We start from the raw sequence: 27,932 nt of genomic DNA, 5'->3' as shown, positions 1-27,932 counted from the left end.
GTAAAACTCACAGTAATGCAAAATAATATACAATATAAAACATTGATTTATAACCTAACCTCAATGATCAATCGTACACTTCATTCAATTATGTAAAAAAATAGTACCAACCTAAACCTATCAACATAGACATTTCTATGATTCCTATCATTATTATAATTTTGAATTCTTCACAAAATTATATAAAATTACTGAAATTCCAAAAATTATTTGGATGCAGAGTACGATGAAACAAGACAAATTTATACATGTTTTGATAGAGTAATAGAAAGCTTTTTGAAGGACAACGCCTTATCTCTTGTCAAGTTGTCAGCCCTCAAGCTGTCAAAAACTTTACCTTGAGTTTGACGTTTAGCGTGATGTCCTAAAGGTAAAGACCTAAACTTACTGTCTGTGTCCTAAATCCTTTTGGAGATGATAGAAAGTTAATAATTTAGATTGTCTATTATTTCCTACAAGTTATAATTTATCGGGAATCAGTTTAGTTTTGGTCACAACTTTATATTCGAGGTAAGAATATAGATTTCATCTAATAATTTCTACTAATAGACATTATTTACTTCTTATAAAGAGACCACCGGACAGTTACAGTAACCGTGTTACTGATTTTAAGCATATTTCTTACAATAATATTACCGTATATACTATACAATATTAATTTATAATTATATTTTTTAGGTGTTTACAAGTTCAAAACTAGGTTGCAGCGTAGAACAGTTTATCGGTATGTATGTTATCCAAGCAGTTTTATTCTACTTATTTATGCTGTGACAAAACATTCTTAGCAGAACTGAATATTTTACTGGGATACCAGGCCACTGCTAGACACAACATACAAGTTAGACACCAATGACCAAGCTTCTGATCGAGTTGCGGCATATTCGGAACTTATGGCGCTTATCAAAGACATCTGACATAATAGCACCGGTACACCTCTGGACTGCTGAGGATTAAAATAATAATAAATTAATGTATTCTTCCAATTTATACATTACACATAATCAGAAATTATAAATAGTACAGCAGATATATTATCACAACAACAATCTTGCAAATTATAAAAATAAAGATAATAAAATAATACAATTACACGTTGTACAAAGAAATTACAATCAAAAGAAGAATAAATAATTTCAAGCACCCCGAGGACTAAAATTCCTGTTTGGGGCACCATCATATTTTTAATTAAGAAAAAAAAGCAATGAATTATTTTGCCGAGTCGGAACTTGCATAATATGACAAGGTGAGGAATTTTAGTTTAGATAGTACATGTATATTAACATTTTAATCTACTTTCCCTTCATTTGAAAAGAATAACCAACAATCAATGCACATTCCAAGCAATTAGCAGACTCATAAATTTAATTTTATAATTTATCACATTTATTACCGTATTGAATCGAATTACTGCTTTTAGGCTTGTTATTACATTAGTATACAAGGCTGCTGAGAGTGTCCGAGCAAGTCGTTGAATAGTACTTCTTATGGTGTTCATCACTATCTCTAGGGGTACAAAGGTGGTGGATTTGGGTTGCTAGCCTGGTCGTAGCTGAAACAAATATTGTTTCAGCCTTGTGTTAATTTAATAGGGCCTGGTTGCACAACAGTCTGTTAAATTTTAAACGTTGTTAAATTCACGGGAACCAATCAGAGAAGGCTTTTCTGAAAAGACGGTTTCTCTGATTTGTTCTCGAGGTATTAATCACGATTAAAACTTAACCGGCTTTTGTGCAACCGGGCCTAAGTGCCTTAATAATACACATAAAAATGACTGAGTGTCCAAGTTCAATGCACTACATATTATTAGAGAACGTTTTATTGGTGACTAAAGGCAATTTATCCAAAACGAACAGTGCCTAAAAGGTGCAAACCGAACGAGTATGTCACGGTATAAATTATAGTTTCGATTGATACTCAGCTGTTGAATTTATAAAAACATTATTTGAAAGTTATTCAATTTACCAAAAATTCTCAGAAAATTATTGTTTTTTTCGATCAACAATACAATTATGAATTTATCCTCAAAATTTCATGAATTTTTATTTCTTACCGAATTTGAAATGACCTGTCCCAAAAATTTAAAATTTATGTAGTTCCTTAGAGGCGTATCGAAACGCGCTGCTCAAGATGCGCAGTATAAGCAGCCGTGTCGAGACGCTCGAAGCTATAAGCAGGTGTCGAGAGACGCTCGAAGCTATAAGCAGGTGTGTCGAGACGCGCGCGGCTTCAAGCAGGCAGCTCGAGATGCCTGCTTATAGCTGCGCGTCACGAGAGGCCTCTAAGGAATTGCACCTCTATCGATTAATTATCAGCGCGACCACGACAACAATCTCTTCTCAAATAGATTTAGGGAATCACGTCTTTCCAGATATGAGATTATACCCACTTATAATACTAGAGTAGTTTTCAAATATTAAATTGAGAGTAGATATAATTCCAAGAGAAATACGCCAAAAAATGTATTGTAAAAAATTGGCTTCATGTTATATTTACTTATTCACTTCTGGTGTCTTCACCACGGTCAAAAGATAAAGTACTTGTTCTCTATGTTATCTTGAACTCATGATTATATTAAAGTAATTCACAGTAGATATAACTCCTGCCAAAATACCAATCATTAATGTTTTAGTCATACATTTTGTTTTAATTGGAATATTTCTTTCAAATATCTCAGTTTCATTATGAGATAATACTCCTGCGTTGGAAAATTCAACGAGAATCGATGACATCACAAGTCTTTTTGACATGCTGCTTTCATGTGTTCTGAAACACGTCGTATCGCTGCAAAATTGTAGAGTGGTGTATAAAACCTTATCAGTGAGGAGCACAGGGAATTGTTCTGGTGCACTTAATGTAAGATATTTTAGTTTTTTTTCTTATTTCTAATTATAAATGAAAAGTACTGTCGAGCTATCATTCTAATTTACATTACAGTATAATAAATAAACTATTTTGTTCAATAGAAAAAAGTTCTGAAATTATTGTGACTATAGTGTGAATTAAATATGGAACGTATTTATGCCTACTTTAAAAATATAAATTTTCCACTTCAACTTCAAATATTATTAAAAATTCATAATCTGTGCAGTATACCATTTTTTTTTGTTAAATTGGATCTGAATAATGTTTATCCGTGCCCATACGGTTTGATAGTTTATTCATTGTAGGCTTTTCAGCATAGTCTGTCTTCCAGTATTTGAAATAATTCACTTTCTGATAAAAAATAGATTTATCTAGGTACTATTATAGTCCGAACAATATAGTTTTCGGTATATATTTCGATATTAAGATTTATAATAATTAATCGTTTCGATAAAAATAAATAATATCTTCAATTTTACAGAAACCAACAATGCAGTTCACTAAGGGCACAGTTGTCAAGCTAATTTATATCAGACCATTGTGGTATACCATTTATAATATATCAATACCTCATTAGTTATTACTGTTTTGTAATAATGCACCTTTGAATTACAAATTAGTATTATTTGATCATTTATTTTCTTTCAAATGCTACTGTATCATATAATAGTAGAATTGTTTTTTGAATCAACAGTTCTCTTATTAATTATCCTCTGTATTTCACAGATCTCAAATATGCAATCGACAAGTGAAATAAAGCTATCGATTGGCAGCTTAGTTGGGTGTAAAAAGGTGTCGGTGTACGATAAGAGAGAATATTTCTCCTTCCAAGGAATACCATTCGCTGAGCCTCCAGTGGGGAATCTCCGATTCAAGGTATGAGCTGAGAGATACTGTAATATAATGTTCTTTGTTTATAAATAGTGTCTTTTCAAGAACATGGGGTACAGAATAATATAATGACTAGAAGATGTTTAATTCACTTTTATAAATGTATACTGCTCCTTTAACTCGTCTGGTATTATCATTAATAGTGAATTTTGTTATTCAGTTGTGATATGGGCTTGAAGTTTTATTGAGCAATATTATGCTGAATGGAGCTTGAGGGTCATGAAGAGCAGATTTCAACAATGATTCGTTCAAAGTTATCAGATGGGCAGAAGTATGACAATCGTAAGGCCCATTGACGGTTTTAATGGCAATACATTTTCGTTCAAAATTATCAGATGGGAAGAAGTATGACAGTCGTAAGGCCCATTGGCGGTTTTAATTATGTATATACAGGCAAGGTGGGACCTTCCCGCAAGGGAATTCCCAACTATCAAAAGCCATAAGAATTTATTATATTTTCATTCAAAGTACTCCCTTGCAAAATAAATAATTCTCGATCAAGTATAATAATTATTATAATAGCCTATTTCTACTGAGACCAAGGTGATTTTAGTAGTCATCCACTTTTTGTCTCTCACCGTATTACTCATGTTCCAGATTTGTATTTAAAATGTTTCAGGATCCAGTGCCAGTAAAACCATGGCAAGGCGTGAAGCAGTGCACGAAGGCAGGAAATCCATGCATACAGATTCACGAATTCAGCAATCAGCTGATTGGCAGTGAAGACTGTTTGTTCCTGAATGTCTACACACCAAAGGTGAATTGAAATGAATCCAACTAACTTTCTTTTGAATTGAACAAATCCAATTTTCATTTTTATAGCCTCATTATCAGATATTTCTTTTGAATTGAATAAATCCAATTTTCCATTGTTATAGCCTCATTATCAGATATTTCTTTTGAATTGAATAAATCCAATTTTCCATTGTTATAGCCTCGTTATCAGATATTTCAGTTAAGTTTCAATACCCGGAGTGTTCTCAAAAAAGTCAATTTTCCAATATATTCAATCGGGACTTCCAAATTGCATGAACTCTTTCAACAGCTGAGGCACAGCAAGATGCACAAACTATAGTGAGGTTCACCTTATAGTCAGTCGAAATTATAAAAACGCAATGCTGCCACATTTTTCCACCGACTTTAATAAATAAACTTGAATAGATGTGATTCAACTTGTCCTGGTATATCTGATCTAATACTAGTAGTTCTGTGAACAGTAGACCTCGCGCTCAGTGAGTTACATTGACCTGTTGTTATGTTTTCTCAAAAATTAATAAATAATTTATCAATTTAGAATGTCTAGAAAAATCCTAAATAAACATAGAGCTTTCTGTCCTATATCGTACCGTGACGTGTCGTCCCGGAATGTGAGTGTGAGCGCTGTTATCAGGTCTGGCTGCAACTGTCTACAACGTTGATGGAAAGATACAATTTTCAAGATGTTCGATGTTTTTGAACGGGTAGTATTATAGTCAACTGTCTACTAACGTTAATGGAAAGATACATTTTCAAGATGTTTGATGTTTTTGAACGGGTACTATTATAGTCCACTAGACAGCTGATTTATGATGAATAATTCTATAGTCTGATTTTTACTCTTATATTGGCCTATGAAGGAGGCTCCTTTTTCCTTTTATATTATTCTTGAAATGCAAAATTTCCAATAAACTTGTATATACGTCGACGGTCGCGCAATTTAAAAAGGAACATACCTGTCAAATTTCATGAAAATCTATTACCGCGTTTCGCCGTAAATGCGCAACATAAAACATGTAAACATTTAAACATTCAAACATTCAAACATTCAAACATTTAAGAGAAATGCCGAACCGTCGACTTGAATCTTAGACCTCACTTCGCTCGGTCAATTAATTTTTGATTCCTGTTAATAATGCTCATTTATAACTCAAATATATTATATTCACCAAGAAAAAGCATCTTTTCATTATTTAATAATGATTAATTATAACTCGAATAAATATAAAAACACTTCACTCACAAGGGCTACTTTTTAAATTATTAAAAACAATATAGAAATCTTGTAGTACCCTTTTTTTTTTTTAAAAAAAAAACTTTAAAATAGTTCAACAACTAGTTTCGACCCAATTTCATTGCAAATGACCCGAGGTTCATTTTGAACTTGAAAATGACCTAAGTTAGGGTCGAAACTAGTTGTTGAACTATTTTAAAGTTTTCAAAAAATAAAGTGTACTACAAGATGTTTTGTTCTCGAATATATAATATTCAGCAAAAAATATATATCTTCATGATTTAATAATACATTATCATAATTATAGAGATTTAATATTCTGGCAATTCATTATATTTTATTGTAGCATATGAACGATTTGGCAACGGTGCGAATGTAGAAAAGGATAAAGATAATCTGGTAGTGATTCAATACTATGAATTTCACTATAACTTTGTCTTAATATTATCGAAGATGGTTTGTCCTTGATGACTTGCATTTACAAATATGGCGTCATTCTTCCTCCTCCGCCACTTTTTCTCTCAACTATTACATTCATGTTGGATGAATGAAACAACTATTTTATTGGTTGGCTCGGACATGACTTTCGAATGGACGAGCAGAGAATGCAGATGCAAATGCTAACGTGTAATATGATAGTCTGAACAAGAAGAAGAGGCAGACCAAGGAACCAAGGAAAATATGGCTGCATTATGTTGAGATGGGTCTGACAGTGACAGTGATGGCAGTAAGATGATGGAAACGGAAGGCGGTTGTGTGAGAGGAATGGAGGTGAATTGTAGAGAAAGACAAGGACTGTGGCACTCAGAGAAGAACAAAAATGCAAGATACTCTATCATATTAATCATATAAAAATTAAATTAAACGTGTACATTTTCATGATACCCTTACTTCAACTTATATTTTATAATGAACTTGTTTACAGATTTTTGGCCCAAATGAGTTGAAACCGGTTTTGGTGTGGATTCATGGAGGTGGCTTCACATTTGGAAGTGGCGACGATGAACTTTATGCGCCTGACTTTTTCGTTCAGAAAGATGTCGTTCTGGTGTCCATCAACTACCGAGTTGGAGTTTTTGGTAAGTAGGCCTACTTAGATGGTTTCATCATAATTATGCCGGTAACAAGTCTATTCATAGCAAAAAATTAATTTCCAACTTCTAGATTATTCCAATTCATTACAGAAAGAATTACTAGTATACCCATATTATTATTTTATTTATTTTTTGACACTCGATAATAGGATAAATACCCAAAACTAGTCGTCTCTCAAATAAAATAAAAGGGGAAAAAATAATTACATGTAATCAAACTTTTAAGTTGCTCTATTGAAATAAATGAAAAATATGTAACTTCCATTTTTATTATAGGTGTCTGTGATAGGAGGCATATATTTTCATCTAAATGAATCTCATAGTTTTCTGTGTTATATTCCATATTGTAAGTACCTGACAGGCTAAAAAGATGCTGATAATGATATTCTGTATAGTTTAGTTTTCAGCAATTAGAATTATTGACGCAACAGAACAGATTCCTCAAGTTTTAGATTGAATTGTCTATTTCTTGTACGATTGTCTCTCTCAATTTATATGCTCTTCTTCCATCGAGTGATTACCCAATCAGACAGTCGTTAATTATATCTATTTCGATGCGTATTCGTATAATCAAACCTAGGTAATTGTAACTACTAACATATTAAAACAACAATATAAATTATTCATTCAGATCCTTTGTATTATTGCTAATATTATTAGAGATATTATTAGATGTCGTTTTCAATTTCAATAATAATTGTGATAGCTCCATAATATCTTATATAAATTCAATTTTTTTGTAAATTTCTTATATTTTTGTATATTATAATGATAAATTACAGTAATCATACTCTTTTATTTGCAGGATTTCTTTCACTGGGCAATAGTGACGTGCCAGGAAATGCAGGATTGAAGGACCAAGTTTTGGCTTTGAAATGGGTTCAGGAGAACATTGGTCATTTTGGCGGAGATGCTAACAATGTCACTATTTTCGGAGAAAGTGCTGGCGCGGCTTCCTGCCAATTTCTTTCCATTTCACCCATGGCCAAAGGTTTGTTAGAATAATCTGAAATAGTTCACTGTAATCTGAAATTCATCAGTCATTGCTAGTCGATAAATAATCATCTACAACATAAAATTAGGTGTCTTGTAAAGTGTTGACATATATGCTCACATTAGACACACAGAACATTGTTATATTATATACCGTTGGAAGCTTGCCTGGTTTGTGACATCCTACTCTGAGGCTGGGCGCACACCAGTTAGTCAAGACAAGACAAGACATGAACAGACACGTTTAGTCACAACACTTCACATTGTTGCTTATGAAGACATGTCTAACTGCAATGACTAATCAGTGTGAGTTGTGTCATAAGCAGCTATGTGAAGTAATGTGACTAAACGTGTCTGATCATGTATTGTCTTGTCTTGACTAACTGGTGTGCGCCTAGCCTAAGATGTAATAGTTTTAGAGAACTTTTAGATTTCCCTGTAACAGGCCTTTGAACTTGTTCCAATACAATGAGATATAACTTGTTGGAATTCAGAATAGTGGTGAATTCTAAGAGCAGTATATTCATGATATTATCAAATGATAAGAAAACTGCAGAGCTGGAATTGTTGTTCAGTGAAAGAGTAGTCGTGAAGACAAATTTCAGCTTATTTCTTAATATGAAAGGATTGATAAAGATATGAATAATAGGTTTGTTTGGGAAGACTATTAACTTTAAACCAATGGAATTAACAAAAAATGTTTTCAAAAATTGCACTGACACACTTTCCTCAATTCAGTATGGTGTATGGTTCAGGTTCATGGTATATACCTTATACTTTTATTTCAACCATCGATTATGTTTTCAATTACAGGACTCTTCCATAAAGTTATTTTGCAAAGTGGGAGTGCACTGAACCCTTGGGCATACGTTGAGCACACGGTACCCAGAGCCTATCTACTAGGCGAAGCTCTGGGAAAGAAAACTACCGACCCTGAAGAATTGATTTCATTTCTCAGAGAACAGACCAAGGAAAACCTTATTGCTTTCCAAAACAAGGTTTTATCCCGAGAGGTTAGTACAGTTATTCCTTTTTATAATTTGCTATTTCATTACCTTGTTCAAATCACATACGTTTATCTGATCAAAAAAAAAAAAAAAAAAAAAAAAATATTGGAAAGAAAATTCAGTCGCTTGCCCAAAACTTCTGCTCTTCCAAAATTTAGTTCAAAAAACTAAGAAAGTTGAAAATACTACGTATTATAAGTTTTGTTCACAGTTCTGTGTTATATTTTGATCCACTGAGTATCAAGTATCAAGTATTACTACAAATATTAGTATGTGAAACTTATTAACTACTAGCAGGAACCCATGCTCCGCAAGGGTCTATTTAAAAACTTGATAAACTGAAAACTTGACGTAATGAAATTTTGAAGAATTGAAAATAGGCCTATAACCATCCTTGGTTAATTAAGAATCTATATGCAAAATTTCAAGTTAATCAGTCCAGTAGTTCAGACGTGATGATGCGTCGAACATAATTTTCCTATCCCATTATGTGTATAAGCCAGTTCTTTATTATAGATAATATAGTCTTTTTTAACGACTGCAAGAGATAGGAAGCTGTGGAACAGAATAGCGGTGAAACTATGATAGCGCCAGAGGTATCTCAAACACAATAACTTTTTGAGAGTGATTTGAAAAAAATGTTAAAACAACAGAACTGAAAGTTGTCAACCCTATCATTTTACCTCCATTTAGAGAGGCTTTTGTTTGAGGCGAATGTAAAATGTGAATAAAGCTTTATTTATTATATGGTCAATGCTGAAAAAAGACAGCCTCTATCACCAGGAATACTATAAATTCTATTAGGGACCAGTAAGCCATTAATTTTGAGTAGTTCAATCACTTCCATTATGTTAAAAATCAATACCTATGAAATTAATTAGCTACAGAATAAAAAACCTTTGATTTCAGTGTCCCCGACTACTACATTATGAATAACCATTTGGATCAAATGTAAGGAATTAACACACTTTTTAACACACTATTTATATTATACAGAAGCTGATAACTAAAGCAGGCTTGAAATTAGAGAAGCAGTACCCCATAGAAGCACTTTTCAATTACTCCAGATTACTGACTCTCAGACAAATATATATAAAAAATGTACTTGTTTTTACATTCAGAAATAGGGATTGTATTGTCACAGAAGTAACGCATAATTACAATACTAGAAGCTCTGCAAATGTGGGCCTACAGGTCCCTAGAATTATTAAATCAATAAACCGCACAAACCCGTTATATGTTTCCAACATCCTATTAAGAAAAGCCCCAAACAGAGAAATAGTTGATCCCACTGTTGGTATTCTTGCTTACAAAAAAATTATTTGTAATTGGTTATACGAGACTGGTGCCTGTAACTCTGAACATCTGCTGGAGCCTTTGTACTCTTAATTTATAAAAGAGTAACTCAGACATACCGTTTCAAGAAGTCCCCTAGCTTCGGAATCAGGAAAAATGTTTGCCATCTGCAAAACTATAATATAAATGATTTGCCTTTTATGTACCTACCTTGATTCTTATTTATCTCCTTTCATTGCCGCTGTTCTTTGCTCAAAACTTTTTATTTTTTCCTTTCATTTTTGAATTTTTCATTTGACACTTTCAATTTCAAATTACTTAGTATATGACGGTACTCGTCCCACACACAAGTCTATGACTCATGTGGGACTATACCTTTATTGCTGGGTCAGAGCACTTTGATTGGGTATTGTGTAGGCTATTCTTTACATGTTTATTTTTATTTATTTTTTCTAATGGAGGCTTGTATTTTTTTAATCATGTTACTTATTTAATTTACGTTTTGCAAAATAAGACCTTCAAGACTTTGTTGATTATTGGATTCTTTTGTATGTCTATCCATTTAGTCATTCAACTATAGCTATTCATGTAGTTTAGCCTAGATCAAAAAATTTGTTCTAATCATTAATCATTGTGTGCTGAATACCTCAATAAAGAATTATTGAATTGAATTGAATGTATTCAAACACGACATGCAGTCAATTATTGAGTAAATAATTAAAAACTTTCACTTACTGACTGGAGTACTAGCGATCATTTTCAACAGTGCAGACCGGAAATGCTTTGATGGTTAGGAAGAAACATTAGATTAGAAACATTTCCGGTCTGCACTGTTGAAAATGATCGCTAGACGATCGAAAGTACTTCAGTCAGTAAGTAAAAGTTTTTAATTATTTACTCAATAATTGACTGCATGTTTTAATAATTGACTGTCGTGTTTAAATACATAAAAACGTGTGTTAATACATAGCAGCTCGGAATGGATCAAGAAACAATCACCTATAAGGAATTACTCACACTTCTCATCAACTCGTATTTTTCATTCACAAAATGATTCATAAGTTATATTGGATGAACTCACGGCTAGTACTCAAGTTTGTCTTTTTCTGGCCGTGCTACAAATAAATGTAGGCATATGTAGGCATTTGAGTCGAGGGACCTTACTCTTGGGTCATAAAGTGGGGTCTCTAGTGTAAGGCTACTGAGGATGCAAAAAACATGCATTAGACTAATTAGTGGACCCCTTCCCTTTCCGAGCTCATTGTAGAGAGGGGTTTGTTCGTCTTGGTGTGATGACGGTTCCTGCACTGTTTATCTTTCAAAGCCTACTATACATAAAAGAAAATATCCATTTATATGATGCTGTGCCGGGCACTCTCTTTAATTCAGGCCTTTTCCCAAGTTATAATAGTAAATTTAATACGCAATAGACTAGAGCCATTATTGTAAGTGAGTTAGCGAAATAAATTATTTTCTCTCTCTATTATGAACGGCCATGACTTCGAGTTTCCCATGATAGATATTTAAAAATTGTGGCTCCGAGTCGTCGAGGAATGTAGATTATGGAATTATCTCTAAAACTTAGCCTTCTTGTCGCGACATAAAGTGCGATAAGTTGGAAAACAGCAAGCATTGAAATTATAACAAACTACCGATTTTGCAGTTACTATTTGACGTTGTAATGCATTTTGATGTACTCTTTTGCTACTACAATGAAACATTCATTTATTTATGTTTGACATTTTGTTTTTGTAATCTTGTCTATTAAGAAAGTTTTTAATGTGATTTTTGATGGCAATAAAATTTGAATTTGAAAAAAGAATTATCAACAAACTCCTAACCAAAGAAAATATCTGTGCTCTGTTTTAATCGGAATGTATGAGACTCCATCTGAAGCTTTTCAATGATTGCAACATATTATGTTAGAATATCACGTGTCAATTATCTCAGTTTTATATATAGCGTTCACCTTACCATGTTCATAAGCTTACTTAATGGGATCCTTTTTTATCCTTTGTAACCCTTATAAGCAAAATATCTTAAAATCCGTACATGGTGCGCGTCTAGCATATTTGAAAAATGTTTGTGCAAAATTTCAAGTCTGTAGGCCAAGTAGTTTGGGCTGTAGTGTGATTTTACATGAACATTTTCGAAAAATGCCCTCTCCTGAACCCCCCTGTGCTCCTGGTCGGAATTTTTCTGCATAGATCTAAGTTTTTCGTAGCTGAACAAAAAAGTTCCTCATGACTTTGCTGTGCAATGAGCGGTTAAAAAGTACAAAATTTTTGGGGGCCCCAGCTCCCTCAGGGGGGCAAATTTTTAAAAATCCTTTCTTAGTGGATGTCTTGAGGCTACCATAAACAAGTGTTTTTAGTTTCCTTGCCCAATTACCATAGGTGAGGAAAGTATTGATTTAAAAAAAAAATTAAGGTACCCTAATTTAAAGTTTTCTATACGTTTCAAGGTCCCCTGAGTCCAAAAACATGATTTGTGTGTGTGTGTGTGTGTGTGGTGTGTGTGTGTGTGTGTGTGTGTGTGTGTGTGTGTGTGTGTGTGTGTGTCGATAACTCCATTCCTAATCAACCGATTGACTTGAAATTTTGAACTTTTATACCATGAGGATCCGACAATAAGAAATTCAATAAAATTGAATTCAAAATGGCGGATAATCACTAAAAAACCATGTTATTCACTTATTCACGGTTTTCTCGAAAACGGCTCTAACGATTTTCTTCAAATTTATATCATGGTTAGCTATTTACAAGCCCTATCAACTGACATGAGTCTCATTTCTGGTAAAATTACAGGAGCTCCGTAATATTTTTGAGAAAAATGGCGGATAATCACTAAAAAACCATGTTATTCACGGTTTTCTCGAAAACGGCTCTAACGATTTTCTTCAAATTTATACCATGGATAGCTATTTATAAGCCCTATCAACTGACATGAGTGAGCTGTTTTCGAGATCTGTTGAATATAATATATACCCATATAACCACAAACCATATAAATATATACAGAAATTGCTCGCTTAATATAATAGGATAGAAGATTAAATTATTAAGGGGTGAAATAAGAATATTTTTTTAGTGCAATCTGCCAGCAATGAAAGTTTATCATTATAAATGAATGTGAAACGCTGTGAGATTATATTTTTCTTATGTACAGTTCAACTAATTTTCTTTACATTGCTAGAAAATTATACTTATAAACATTATTCTTCTATTCTTTTCGTTTATTTGAAGGGCTCTCCTCCTTGATTCAATTTTCTCTTTCACTCGTTAAAGTAATCTCCTCCGTCAATACCATATTCTCAATTCATCTTTTTATCGAAACCCTTCTCCTCTTTCCACTGCCCTTTTGGCAATGTTCGATTTTTTCGTAACAATGTTTCAATAATTCAGGCCTATATACTCAACTACTGGTAAATTTCACTACTTTTTCCTACTCTTCTACTAAAACGCTTTATAATTTTCTCTTCTACTTTATTTTTCTATTGGTATCAATTATTATATAGTACTCATCAATAGAATTCTTTCCACAAATACCTATGCAAATGTTTTAGCTCTTGGAAAAATCATATCTAATTCAAACAATCTATTGATCTGGAGAAAATTTTGTTTATGTTTTTTGTTCAACATTATTTTTGTTAAATAAGGTATTTAATGCTTTAATACATTTATTTACAGCGGTTCATGTGTGTCCCCAAACCAACTTCTTGTACTACCACCCCTTTGGTTCCGCAACTTTATGTAACACCGCTTCAAGACACCCGTTCAGACGACAGGTCTAGGGACGTAAGAGGACGTCGCCGTCAAGCCAAATTCAACCGGTAAAAGCTCACCGCCAAAAACAAGGTACTGTAACCCCGACGATAAAGCAACGTACAGACCAACGAAAGTGCAGTGTAGTGAAACAAAGGTTCATTCGAGAATGTCAATCAAAAGTGGGGATTCAAAATTATTATGAAATGGGTTATATGGGTTACTATCGACGAAACTTGGGTTCAACGGGCTTTTCTTTCTTGAGTAATTCCATGTTGAAATGAACTTGTTATTTGATGACTGATATTGTTTGGTTTTGTGACGTATTGCTATCTAATCGGGGATAGTAATGCGCCCCCGAATCAGATGAAGAATGTCACCAAAGTAACATGAAATTGTTGTTTCTGTTGTTCGATTTTAGTTGCCAATGTTTATTGAAGCTGTTTGTATTTTTCTATTATTTCAAATTGTAGTGTTATTCTATAGTATAAACCTATTAAATCAGGCATGGCAAGATTAATTGAAGTTTTCTTGACTCTAGCCCGTTCACCTGCATGAATTAGGTATAGACTCAGGTATTTTCTAGATGTGTCGGCCTATTTCTAAATTCTAAATTTTATTCAAAATTATCTTATCTATCAGCTTTTAACACAACTGCGCCACTGCTGCTGAAATTTTAGCGAAAGGCACAATGCTTTTGGTTCATATCACTCATTTGGAACAAGGAATAGGGCTACTTTGTGTTTAATCAGGTTCAATTACACCGGGACTCAAAAAACAGTCATCTATACAGCGATAAAATTATATAATTTTTTACCTCCTTCAATCAGGAACCTAGAGATTACAAAATTTAAAAATAAGTTAAAAGCAATTTTGTCAGAAAATTGTATTTATAAAATAGATGATTTTTTTAAAATAAATCTCCAAGTGGAATAGCCTTATTACTTGATTGTTATATTGAGATCAGAGAACAATTTCTTGGTGTAGAATTAGTTATAATGATTTACCTGTGTACGATTGTGACTTATAGTATTAAATAGTTCTATTTATTTGTTATGTGTCTACTTTTGTTACCATTTGACGTTGTAATGCATTTTGATGTACTCTTTTGCTACTACAATGAAACATTCATTTATTTATGTTTGACATTTTGTTTTTGTAATCTTGTCTATTAAGAAAGTTTTTAATGTGATTTTTGATGGCAATAAAATTTGAATTTGAAAAAAGAATTATCAACAAACTCCTAACCAAAGAAAATATCTGTGCTCTGTTTTAATCGGAATGTATGAGACTCCATCTGAAGCTTTCCAATGATTGCAACATATTATGTTAGAATATCACGTGTCAATTATCTCAGTTTTATATATAGCGTTCACCTTACCATGTTCATAAGCTTACTTAATGGGATCCTTTTTTATCCTTTGTAACCCTTATAAGCAAAATATCTTAAAATCCGTACATGGTGCGCGTCTAGCATATTTGAAAAATGTTTGTGCAAAATTTCAAGTCTGTAGGCCAAGTAGTTTGGGCTGTAGTGTGATTTTACATGAACATTTTCGAAAAATGCCCTCTCCTGAACCCCCCTGTGCTCCTGGTCGGAATTTTTCTGCATAGATCTAAGTTTTTCGTAGCTGAACAAAAAAGTTCCTCATGACTTTGCTGTGCAATGAGCGGTTAAAAAGTACAAAATTTTTGGGGGCCCCAGCTCCCTCAGGGGGGCAAATTTTTAAAAATCCTTTCTTAGTGGATGTCTTGAGGCTACCATAAACAAGTGTTTTTAGTTTCCTTGCCCTATTACCATAGGTAAGGAAAGTATTGATTTAAAAAAAAAATTAAGGTACCCTAATTTAAAGTTTTCTATACGTTTCAAGGTCCCCTGAGTCCAAAAACATGATTTGTGTGTGTGTGTGTGTGTGTGTGTGTGTGTGTGTCGATAACTCCATTCCTAATCAACCGATTGACTTGAAATTTTGAACTTTTATACCATGAGGATCCGACAATAAGAAATTCAATAAAATTGAATTCAAAATGGCGGATAATCACTAAAAAACCATGTTATTCACTTATTCACGGTTTTCTCGAAAACGGCTCTAACGATTTTCTTCAAATTTATATCATGGTTAGCTATTTACAAGCCCAATCAACTGACATGAGTCTCATTTCTGGTAAAATTACAGGAGCTCCGTAATATTTTTGAGAAAAATGGCGGATAATCACTAAAAAACCATGTTATTCACGGTTTTCTCGAAAACGGCTCTAACGATTTTCTTCAAATTTATACCATGGATAGCTATTTATAAGCCCTATCAACTGACATGAGTGAGCTGTTTTCGAGATCTGTTGAATATAATATATACCCATATAACCACAAACCATATAAATATATACAGAAATTGCTTGCTTAATATAATAGGATAGAAGATTAAATTATTAAGGGGTGAAATAAGAATATTTTTTTAGTGCAATCTGCCAGCAATGAAAGTTTATCAGTATAAATTAATGTGAAACGCTGTGAGATTATATTTTTCTTATGTACAGTTCAACTAATTTTCTTTACATTGCTAGAAAATTATACTTATAAACAGTATTCTTCTATTCTTTTCGTTTATTTGAAGGGCTCTCCTCCTTGATTCAATTTTCTCTTTCACTCGTTAAAGTAATCTCCTCCGTCAATACCATATTCTCAATTCATCTTTTTATCGAAACCCTTCTCCTCTTTCCACTGCCCTTTTGGCAATGTTCGATTTTTTCGTAACAATGTTTCAATAATTCAGGCCTATATACTCAACTACTGGTAAATTTCACTACTTTTTCCTACTCTTCTACTAAAACGCTTTATAATTTTCTCTTCTACTTTATTTTTCTATTGGTATCAATTATTATATAGTACTCATCAATAGAATTCTTTCCACAAATACCTATGCAAATGTTTTAGCTCTTGGAAAAATCATATCTAATTCAAACAATCTATTGATCTGGAGAAAATTTTGTTTATGTTTTTTGTTCAACATTATTTTTGTTAAATAAGGTATTTAATGCTTTTGAATCGATTTATTTTTTGAGTAGGAACGCAGAAAACTGATCTTTCCTTTTGTACCATGCAGAGAAGTCGCAGGAACAGGATCGAATCTGCTGACAGAGTCGCCTGACACACTGCTCAAGAGTGGACAATTCGCGCAAGTGCCTTACATCGTTGGGATGACCAACAAGGAAGGCATCATCTCTCTCAAAGGTATAGTTTGCATCTTATGTCAATTTGAATAAGAATATATTAAAAAAAACATGTTAAATTGGTCAATTTCCACAATTGAAATTCATGCTAAATTGTTATCCTACCTAGATCAGTCATAACATCCCTTTACATTCAAATGCTTGCTAAGACAAAAATGAGAGAAGACAAGGATTGTAATCAATATCAGGACTTTCATAATAGACTAAAATAGTAGTTTATTTAGATGTAGAGTTAAGACACAAGTGAGCGAGCGTAGCCAACGAACACGTGTCTCAAATATCTCACACTGCTTTAAAGACCATATACTATTTTATATAAGACCATTATCAAGCAAAGTATTACATTGCTGACTTGTAAGGTTACAAATCAAGTAACTAGCCAATATGGTAAAAAGATCCACTCAGAGAAAGTGGACAGTAAACTAAAAACTTGAAATACTGAAAACAAGACAAACTTATAACTTGACGAATTGAAAACTTGACAACTGAAAACATGACGTACTGAAAACTTGATAAACTGAAAACTCGACGAAACAAAAACTTGATGGACTAAACCTGACGAATTGAAAATTAGTCAACAAACTGGATAATTGATTTTAGGAAAACTTGACAAACCGATACCATTAGAAACCGTGTTTTAATGTTGATGCCACCTGCATCGAAAACTGTGCTATAATGTTCAAGTCGTTGTATAAAGTCCACATTATTTGTTTATACATTGATAGATACAATATAATTCTCAACTATGAATGATTGGGAAAGGAACAACAGGCTTAAAGCCCAAAACTGTTCCTTTCCCAAATTTGGATAGAAATTGCCCAAAATGGAGAGAATGAATCGAAGTTGGTTTTTTATTTCTATTCAATTGACTCGGTAAAATCTTTGTTGAATCTTTTTCTCAATTATTACCTTCTACAATTTTTCAAATTTTCTCAAAAACTCATTAAAAATAATTTTAGTGTATTATGACCTCTATCTCGAACCAAAGTCAACACCTCTGAATTTCACCATTTTCAGAGTCAAAGAAAATATTTTCACAAGTTAATTTTGAATTATTTTAATCAATTATTATCATTTGCCTAAGCTTAGTCAGAGATATGGTATATACTATGGTTTTGAAAATCCATTGAGAAAAGACTCCTGTTATTGGATTTATTGTGATGTTGTAATGCTTACATTATAACATGGTCGTAGATAAATGAGTTCTTTACTGTTTTCATTGAAGCTAAATACAGGTCAGGTTTAGTGTAATCTTGAAAGGATACCAAACATTCAGTTTATCATTTCATGAAAAGGATTTCTCTGGGTTCTTTGTTACTCTGTGCACATACTCCATCACTAACGCTCTAAGTAATATGAATGAAATGTTGACCATCAATGAAATTTATTCAAAAGAAAGAAAATGCCTAGTCCAATCTTTATGGTTATTAAAAAACTTGATTCCTTTCCCTCCAGAACAACCTTTTAAAATCAGTTCTGAAGCTTTAAATAAAACTTATTGCATTTCGTTTAGATACAAATCTTAATATGCAATGATTGGGAGAGGATAACAGGCTAAGCTCAAAACTATCCCCGTCTCCATCATCAATTTTTAACTTGGAGAAGTGCGTTTCTGAAACTATCGCTACTCATATTCTATTCATTAATTACATTTGAAGAACTTCAACAATTGAATTGTATAGTGTAATATTCAAATATTTACTTCATCAATAGAGATAAGTTACTAGCTTATTATTTTTACTTGATTTATAATTTATAAACATTTTCAAGTGATGAGCTTCCAGTTTTACAATAAAAATGTAATAAAAGTTTATGTAAGTTACTAGCACATTATTTTTACTTGATTTATAATTTATAAACATTTTCAAGTGATGAGCTTCCAGTTTTACAATAAAAATGTAATAAAAGTTTATGTAATAAAGTAAAATAATAAAAGTATTTTTTTTATAAAAAATGTAATACATTTTATTTACATTAAATAAGCTCTATTACATTTTTATAAACTAGAGATTAGAAGAAAGAATTGTGAAAAGTTACTGGTACTCTATTTGTACTTCATTTTTTATTATTTTAAACTTGTAAGCTATTTATACTCAATTCATTCATACTGTAAATAAACCTCTCTCATGTTTGTTTATTCGCTGTTTTTCAGAAGATCAAGGAATACTATCTAAAATGGACAAAATCAATGGAGAAGCAATTAGATTTGTACCTTATGACTTGTGTGTGAGTGATAATGTCACTCAGAATATATTTTCAGAGGTGAAGAAATATTACTTTGGAAATTGTCCAGTTTCAGTAGAAACCTTGAACCAGTACGTTGATGTGAGTATAATTTCTTTAAGAGCCAACACTATTTCATTTAAGGGCCGTTTGCACAGTGTAAGTTTAAACAGCTGATAGTAAATTTTTTTTCGACGGTTGTTTTTAGGCCGGTTACAGAGCTCGACCGACCGTCAGTGCGTACGTCAGTCGCGCTTGTCTTTTCCATAGATATTCCATGTATCCGTACAGAGCAGGACTGACGGCACGCATGCGCACGGTCAGGACCATGCGTTTTATACAGCGTACGAAGACCATCGGTCGAGCTCGTGCGCATCCGTTCCATCGGTCGACTGACGCGCTATTGAAACAAATAGAAGCTTTCAGAGCTGTACTGATCAGAAACCCGATTGCAACATAACCAATGTGCTGGCACCTCTGCCCGACAATCAGCTGATATTTAATTGAATAGCATAATGAATGAATTCAATATTAATAGTGTCATATTTGAATTCAGAGTTTTTCTATACATTTCTTCAATCATTTCTAAATTTTTTATTGAAAAAATCATATATTATTAATATTATCTACATTTATTTGATCCGTAGCTTAAAGTGACTGCAAGTATTCCCAATGGTGATCCATCTCGAAATAACTCATCAAAATTTCTGATGGACATTCTGAGATAGTTGAAAAATGTATCTTCACCCCAAGCAATGATGTTTAAAATGGTTCTAAATTCCCTTTGAAATGCTCTTTGGGCGACCATCGGGTGAACTTGATATCTACGTCTTTTAATCTTTCGTTTACGAAGATAATAAGCTGCAATCAAACAATCTGTGAAGGCGTCCATTTTTTGAGTCAGAAAAACTGATGTATGGTCAGGATGGTGCATACGCACTGACGGTCGGTCGAGCTCTGTAACCGGCCTTAATGCCTCTGTAGACGATAATTATTAATTTAGGTTATAGTGAATTATTATTTGAATGTAAAAATAATTATAATGGAGGAATTGATAGAAGTTTTTGATGCGTTTGATAAAGATGACTGTGAAGAAATCTTAAAACTGAGAAAAATTGGGCAAAAACAAATGATTCAAATTTCTGGGATGATAGAGAATTTTCTTAACGGTTTTGCTTGAGTAAAGCAACTGCCAATCCAGTATTTGATTAAATAAGCCACTTGATAGAAAATAAGACAATTTTTAACAGTGGTCTTTGATTAGGAAACATATTTTTAATAACACATAACTGGGATATTTTGCTTTCGAGAGATTTCTAATAAACGAGGAAGACCGTAGTAGATTTAAGCGTAACAAAATCGCTTTTCTAAAAACATTCTAAAATATATTTTTTGTGTCTACTAAATATAAGTTTGTATCTAATAGTAATATAGCATTTCATCATTTTTTGAAGAATTTCTTGATCGCTTTTCACTATTATTACCGTACAGCTTACAGGTCTGTGGATTTTGAACAAGGAAATAGTAGCTACATAACCTCAATTCACTGATGGTTTGTAAACAAATAACAAATTTCCTGTAAAAATTAGCCTTCCTGATATTATAAACAATGACATTCTATTACCAACTTAACGCTAAACTAGTTTAACTTAAATTGGATTAGTAAATTCACTGAGAAAACCGATTCAAGTTTAAACTTTCAGATTAACTTAAACTCGATTAACTTAATCGAGTTTAGCAATCTATACTGTGCAAACGGCCCTTAGAGAAGAAAATGCAATTCCCACTGCAAGAAATCTAATTTTTAACGTGTTGAACTGGCCACTAATGGTAGAACATGCATGTTTTGTCATCAGCGAGAGGCTTCTAACATAAAATAAACAACCAATAACAATAATTAAACCTCTTGAAAATTACACATTATAATGATAGAGGAATAATTCAACCTCAAATAGCTATTTAGCTCGAAGCCTCTCGCTGTGATGAAACAACAATGTATGACGATGTGTATCATGTATGTCCTACCATTAGTTGCCAGTCTTACTTTTTTATAAAAGTTCATCTGAACAATCTTGTCTGAGCTCCCGACCATAATCATTTATGATTTGTCATTGAATAAATTGATAATGATGAAAGAGGAGATTGTTTCTAGAAACTCGGCACTTCAAGAATTCTTATTTCTATGCTCAACATTGAATACAAAAATGATTTATTCTTATTGTAGGATTAAAGGAGTAGGAAATAACCTAAATGCAAGGTAGCCAGGAAATGGCCAACAAAAAGACACATAATTATTTAAAGTTGAAGTATATGAAAACTATCTAAATAGAATCTTAATGAAGTATAGAGAATAGTTCTAAGCAACCGTAAGTTATTATTCACAGTAACTAACATAAGCTTGTAAGCTTGAATCTCCTGAAGGGCGATACTATATTAGGCGTTTTTCAGGCATTCAGTCAATCGGAGAGCTTCCGGCTTCCTGCCCTGCCGACTCTGGAAACGCCTGACAAAATAACACCTAATGCTTTATAAAATTGATTCCAGATATGCTCTGATTTGGAGTTCACCATTGGAGTAAATAACACATTGAAATATTTCTCAAGAAAAGGACTGAAAGATGTTTATGTCTACCAGTTTTCATTTGAAGGTGAACTGGGTTTCTTCAAACGGTTCATCAAAGCGTCTGTACCTGAGGTTCCTCCTGGTGAGGCATTTTCTGAGCATACATTATTATTGTAAATATGAAACAGTGTAAAATGCCTCGCCATATAGTCCAGTCAATGAAGTGTTATAGAGTGACAAGTTTGAAAGACAATTTTTGACCCCGCAGTTCTGTTTTAGTAGTTGGGAGGTAAAGATATCAAAAGTTCCCATCCCTACTCCCTGTGCTAAGGTGGTTCAAAGGTACCATTTTTTGGTTTCTTGCATAAGTATAACTCGTAAACTATGCATCTTACGGACATTGCTATTCTATTAAAAATTAAACCTTACATGATTTCCTACAATATTGATTTAACAACGTTTTCTATATCTTTCATAGGCTTTGAGATATTCGCTCTTGAAGGTGGAACATTAAAAAAATCTCCAAGATTTTGCTACTTTTGCTCTCATATCTTTTTAAAACCCAATGGAAGAAATCCATGCTGATCATGAGCTTATAGATCATTCAATTCTCTTCAATTTTATGTATAATTTTACAACTTCACACATTTCCCCACGACTGTTCAGCAGATATAGTGTCGAGTGTGAAATCTTCAGTTTTGCAACAATAGACTAATTGACATAGGAATTTGGAGGGTATGTTTTGAGCACAACTTTCGACTTTGCAGCTTTTTTGAGACTAGTTGGGGGGTGAAATATATAGAAAACGTTGTTTGATCAATATTGAAATTATGTAAGCTTCAATTTTGTATAGAATAGTCATGTCCGTAAGATGAATAGTTTTCGAGTCATGCAAGAAGCTAAAAAATGGTACCTCTGAAACCACCCCTGCACCCTTAGCACAGGTGGTAGGGGTATTTTTGATATGTTTTCCTCCTTACTTCCCTAAACAGAACTGCAGGGTCAAAAATGGTCTTACATTTTGAGCATTCATTTATTTATTTATTATTTCATCACATTACATCATAATATTGGGAATACTCCCATTTGATAGGTGATTTGTCAAATAATTGCATCCTTAGAACTAAGTAAGATTTCTAACAGGTAAAATAAACAGTAACAGTATATAAAAAATTATATAACAAAGTGTATCCTATATTAGGTCTATCATTACTCTTAGTCCTAAAAATAGAGCAAATGTGAGCATTTTAATTTGTGTCATTGAGTGCAGAGTTTATGGTTAATTGAATTCTGCCACCGAGTAGTACGCTTTATAAACTAAGATTCTTTTCACAGATTTCTTGAAGAGCTTTAGAGATTCGATTTTTCGAATGGTCTCAGGTAATTTATTATATAATCTTAATCCTGAATAAGAGGGATTCTTCTCATATGTCGCATGTCTATGGACTGGATACAACAGCAAATGCTGATTGCGTGTGGAGTAATTATGTCTCTCTGTGCATAATTGAAATTTATTGATATTACTCTTGATGAAAATTAATAACTGATAAATGTAGATTGCAGGCAAGGTGAGAATCTTAGAATTTTGAAAAACTGACTTGCATGAGTCTCTTTGTCTCAACCCGAAAATCACTCTAATAATCTTTTTTTGCATTAAAAATACCTTAGAATTGTCTGTTGAATTACCACAGAAGATATTTCTATAGCATAGATGGGAATAGACATAGGCATAATATACTGTGATGAGGGTGTTTCTGTCCACCGAATGAGACAATTTTAGAATCATAAAGTATGCACGGTTCAACTTGGAGGTGAGACTCTGTATATGTTCCTTCCAAGTCAAATGCTCATCTATTGTAACTCCCAAGAATTTTATCGATTTCGCTGGTTTCAGTTTGCTGTCAGTTAATGAAAGAGGAATTCTGTTGATCTGTAGCTAAACTTCATTAAAAAAGTTTTATTATAATTAAGGGAGAGTCCATTTGCTTTGAGCCAGCAGGACATGGTATCAAGGTCATTTTTTATATTATCTGCTAGATTTGTTTGATTTTTATCTGTTACTAAAGCTGTAGTATCATCCGCAAACATTATTAACCTTGAATGGGAGACTGATGATGGGAGGTCATTGACGTATATAAATAATGAATAGCAGAGGTCCCAGGATCGATCCCTGTGGCACCCCACCAGGTATATTCAAAAAAGCAGAGGATTTGGAGGATGTTCTGTCTTTTATACATTGCCTGGACTAATATAATTGAAGTAGGCTATTCACATGTTTTTGAAAACTATTGCATATCATTTTCATCATTAGATTTAACAATTATTTTTCCAAACTTTTGGGACAAATCAATCATAATTATAATTATTGATCCTCATGCAAACTGAAAACCCCATCTTGTGGAGTAAGATCGGCAGTTTTCACACTTGACGATTACTCGCCGTCACGACTATGACAAAACAGAAAGCTCTCAGATTGGCTGATTGCAGCCACGCTAACTAAATTTTCAACTAAGCTTTTTCAGTCGTGTTGTGACGGCCATTGGCGTATCATATTAACCTTTTTTGAAAGACAACTCTCAATCATTACAGAAATTCTAACTTGAACAGATAAATAATATTGAAAATAACATTATTCATTGCTCAAGGAATACTTCAGGGGTTAGAGAAGTAAAGGATTATGTACTACATTACCTATGCCTTGCGTTACTTCGGGTATTTCGCTCTAGAACAAACTTTACTTTCGGGTACACCTGCTCTAGAACATGGGTTTCCCATAGTTGAGTGAGTTAATTTCCGAAAAAATGCAATTCATATTTGTAGTAAATTTTATATATTGTATTTCTGAATATTATGCACATTTTATTGATAAGATTGTTTATTTGTATATTAATGGAAATAAAATTTATTTGTATTGTATTGTATTCACTAATCTTCTGTGTTCCATTGCAGGTGTGAGCCATGCAGATGATCTTGGCTACTTATTTCAAAATAACTTCGTCAATGGAAGAGAATTTCCACTTGCGCCAAACTGCCCAGAAAGAAAAATCGTTGATACATTCATCACTCTATGGACAAATTTCGCTGCAAATGGGTAAGTAATAATAAATTAGTCAAATTCGATAATTAAATCTTCACTAGGTTTTTATTGAAACTCAATTCTGTAGTATAGTGGCTATAAGGTGCAGTGTAAAGCTCAATTCATTGAAAAATAAAATTTGATTGTCATTTTTCAGCAATCCAAACGGAAGTGGTATTCCAGTGGATTGGAAGCCAAATGACCCAGACGAATTCAAATACCTGGATATTGGCAATGAGCTAGCGATGGTGAATTCAAAACTTATGAAGGAAAGAGACGACTTCTGGGAGAAAATCTATTCAACATACTCACCTGCTCCGAAATTGTGATACCAATTATTGCATTTGATTGTTGAATTTTTATAGATTTATGTATTAGTTTCGATTTTTGGACTGGGCTGGGAGAAATTTATTTAGAATAAAATCTATTTACCGTTCAGAGCCTATTTCATTTTTTCCAATCCATAATATAGATCATTTTTTCAATTCTTATTTGGAAAAATAGCAATTCCAATAATTAATTGCAAAAATAGAGCTATCTATAGTTTGTTATTTATTTTACCTGCATTTGAAAATGGCTCTCATGGATCGAAGCATTCATAAAATACCTATGAAAGTATACGGGGATAACGCTCATCTTATTTCTATTTAATCAGTTACACATACAAGTCAATTTTAGAGATTTGAATTCTCAGTCTTGAAACTCAGCAAAACGTTTCGGCTCCATATAATTATGATGGAGATTACAATGTACATAGGCAATCACAAAGTGGAACGTCGATATAGTACACCCCTTTATAGGACATTTCCTGTTAACGTACATTCCTCCTGCAGTCCCTTGAAACGTCCATATAGCTTTCAACCTTGATATAGCACACCCTTGATAGGCCTATAGCACAAGTTGAAAAATTTAAGAATTAGAAAATTTGAGTTGAAAAATTTAAAAATTGAAGAATTTTGAAAGTTGAAAAATTTACAAGTAGAAAAATTTCAACTATCAAATTTTTTAGCATGCGAATTTTTCAACTTGCAAATTTATCAACTTTCCAGCTTTCAAATATGTCAACTTTCAATCAATTTTTTCCAGGAATGGCTCTGATTGAAGCAGCAGTACCCAATCAAATGTTTTCTCAATGAATGTATTAAGTTCTTCAATTCAGTGTTGAAGAACTCATATATTCTTGTTTACAAACCATCGTCATCTGAACAGAATTGGACTTTAAATCAATTTAGTTGCCAATTTTAACTGAAACAACTGTTCCGGAAAGGTATACTCTTTAGATTATAGTTATATTAACATTATTTTATGGTATTAGTCCAGGCAATGATTGACCAAAAAATAGTATAGAAGGAAAATTTGAGAAGACAATTTCTGACCCTTCAGTTCTGTTTAGTGTAGTAAGGAGGTAAGCATATCAATAGTCCCTAACTCTACACCCTGTGCTAGAAGAGGGTGAGGGTGGTTCAAAGGTACCAGTTTTTGGTTTCTCGCATATAACTCGAAAACGATATATATCTTACAGACATAACTGTTCTATACAAAATTGAATCTGACATAATTTTCTACAATATTGATCCTACAACTTTTTCTATATCTTCTATAGTTTTAGAGATATCCGCTCTTGAAAACTTTTTGGAAAAACACTTTTGCCTCCAATTTTTTATATTTTTGCTCTTTTAAGTTTTTAAAAATCGATGGAAAAATTCATGCTGATTATGAGCTTGTAGAGGGATTGAATTCTCTTTAATTCAAGGTATGCGCACACCGATGCGTACAAATTCGTTGCGGAATTTTCAAGAATTCAGACTGCGGCTTCCAAACGAAGTTTCCGTTGCGAAATATTCGCAAAGCTGGGGCACGCACACTGGGAAGCGAAATAATCTCAATGTGAAGGGCGGGAAAATTCGAGTTGACCTAACCAAACAGTTCAATACTTTTATCATCTAAATTTTACTGTACTAATGTAGGCTACTTCATCTCAATTTACTGAAGTTCATCATGATATCATCAGATGAAGAAGAAGCCCTACTATAACTTGCTGTGGCGGCAGACTCTAAAAAAGATGAAAAACAAAAAAAATGTGGGTGCATGCCATTAATAAAGATATACTTCAATTTGGATAATACCATACTCTTGTACCACAATTGAGGAAAGATGAAAAACGATTTTATGTCTATTTTAGAATGACTATTCAATGTTTTGATGAATTGATCAACTTGATTAGGCCCGTATTCACTCAACAAAAAACTGTCACCACAGCCGTTCTAGATCACGTGACCAGTCAAGGCTTGTTTGAAACTTAGGTACCAATTTTGTCCGGTCAATCATCAGTTAACTGCAGAAAACTGTATTGTGGGATGCGCTTTCAGAAAATGGCGCCATTATTACATTATTTAACTAGCCCAATGTTTATGTTCACTATAAATTGACATTGAGGTTATAGAACAGAAAAGAGAAATAATAATAACTTATCAAAATAGTGTGACATTAATATTACTTCAACATTATAGTTTTACATGTGTGTAGAAACGTATATTACATTGAATTAGGTCTATACATTGTAATAGAAGGTAAGTTTACTTCTTCAACATGTTCAACTACCATATATAAGTTTAGTTGATAGGTACGATGATTGTTCTAGTCGGTAGCTAGTAAATAATTTGCATGTTAAATCTCACTATTTTTTCTAATTTGAGTTATAATTACGTATGCAGAAGAAAATGTCATGTCTTAAAAAAAGATAGTTTTGTATAGAACTCCGGGCATTAATAATTGTGTTGAATATAGCTTCATTCACCCCTGTAAGTTATGGATATTGTAGGCTTACTTCTACTATATTATTGATGAACAACCTCTACTGCCTATATTATAATAGCCTAAAATAGAAGCCACAGCTGTGAACGATGTTTGAATGATGAATGCAAATGGTGAAAAAAATCAAAT

General features: G+C 32.9%; 1 protein-coding gene across 6 annotated transcripts; it reads left to right on the top strand.

Moving 5' to 3' along the window:
- Positions 1-331: 331 nt before the first annotated feature.
- LOC111045437 (esterase FE4) lies at positions 332-25,427 on the top strand. 6 transcript variants are annotated; one of them, XM_022330853.2, is made up of 13 exons: positions 332-510; positions 679-724; positions 2,675-2,853; positions 3,589-3,738; positions 4,373-4,510; positions 6,669-6,822; positions 7,643-7,828; positions 8,644-8,843; positions 16,964-17,129; positions 19,284-19,453; positions 21,896-22,055; positions 24,863-25,004; positions 25,147-25,427. In XM_022330853.2, exons 3-13 carry the CDS (start codon positions 2,746-2,748, stop codon positions 25,316-25,318), a joined length of 1,746 nt encoding a protein of 581 aa, XP_022186545.2. In that variant the 5' UTR covers positions 332-510; positions 679-724; positions 2,675-2,745; the 3' UTR covers positions 25,319-25,427. The 6 variants fall into 6 exon arrangements, with proteins under 6 accessions (XP_022186545.2, XP_039279885.1, XP_039279886.1 ...); XM_039423951.1 differs by having other exon boundaries at positions 19,281-19,453; XM_039423952.1 differs by lacking the exon at positions 2,675-2,853.
- The last annotated feature ends 2,505 nt before the right edge of the window (positions 25,428-27,932 follow it).

This window comes from Nilaparvata lugens, chromosome 3 (assembly GCF_014356525.2).
Source record: "Nilaparvata lugens isolate BPH chromosome 3, ASM1435652v1, whole genome shotgun sequence".
Classification (NCBI taxonomy): domain Eukaryota; kingdom Metazoa; phylum Arthropoda; class Insecta; order Hemiptera; family Delphacidae; genus Nilaparvata; species Nilaparvata lugens.
Note: the sequence above shows the minus strand (reverse complement) of the source record. Positions and strands in the feature narration are given on the sequence as shown.

Excerpts from the sequence above, each read along its gene's own strand:
- LOC111045437 (XM_039423951.1), top strand. The coding sequence starts at position 2,746 with ATGCTGCTTTCATGTGTTCTGAAACACGTCGTATCGCTGCAAAATTGT. Across the intron at positions 2,854-3,588 it reads ATTGTTCTGGTGCACTTAAT|ATCTCAAATATGCAATCGAC; the intron begins GTAAGATATTTT and ends TGTATTTCACAG. Across the intron at positions 7,829-8,643 it reads CATTTCACCCATGGCCAAAG|GACTCTTCCATAAAGTTATT; the intron begins GTTTGTTAGAAT and ends TTTCAATTACAG.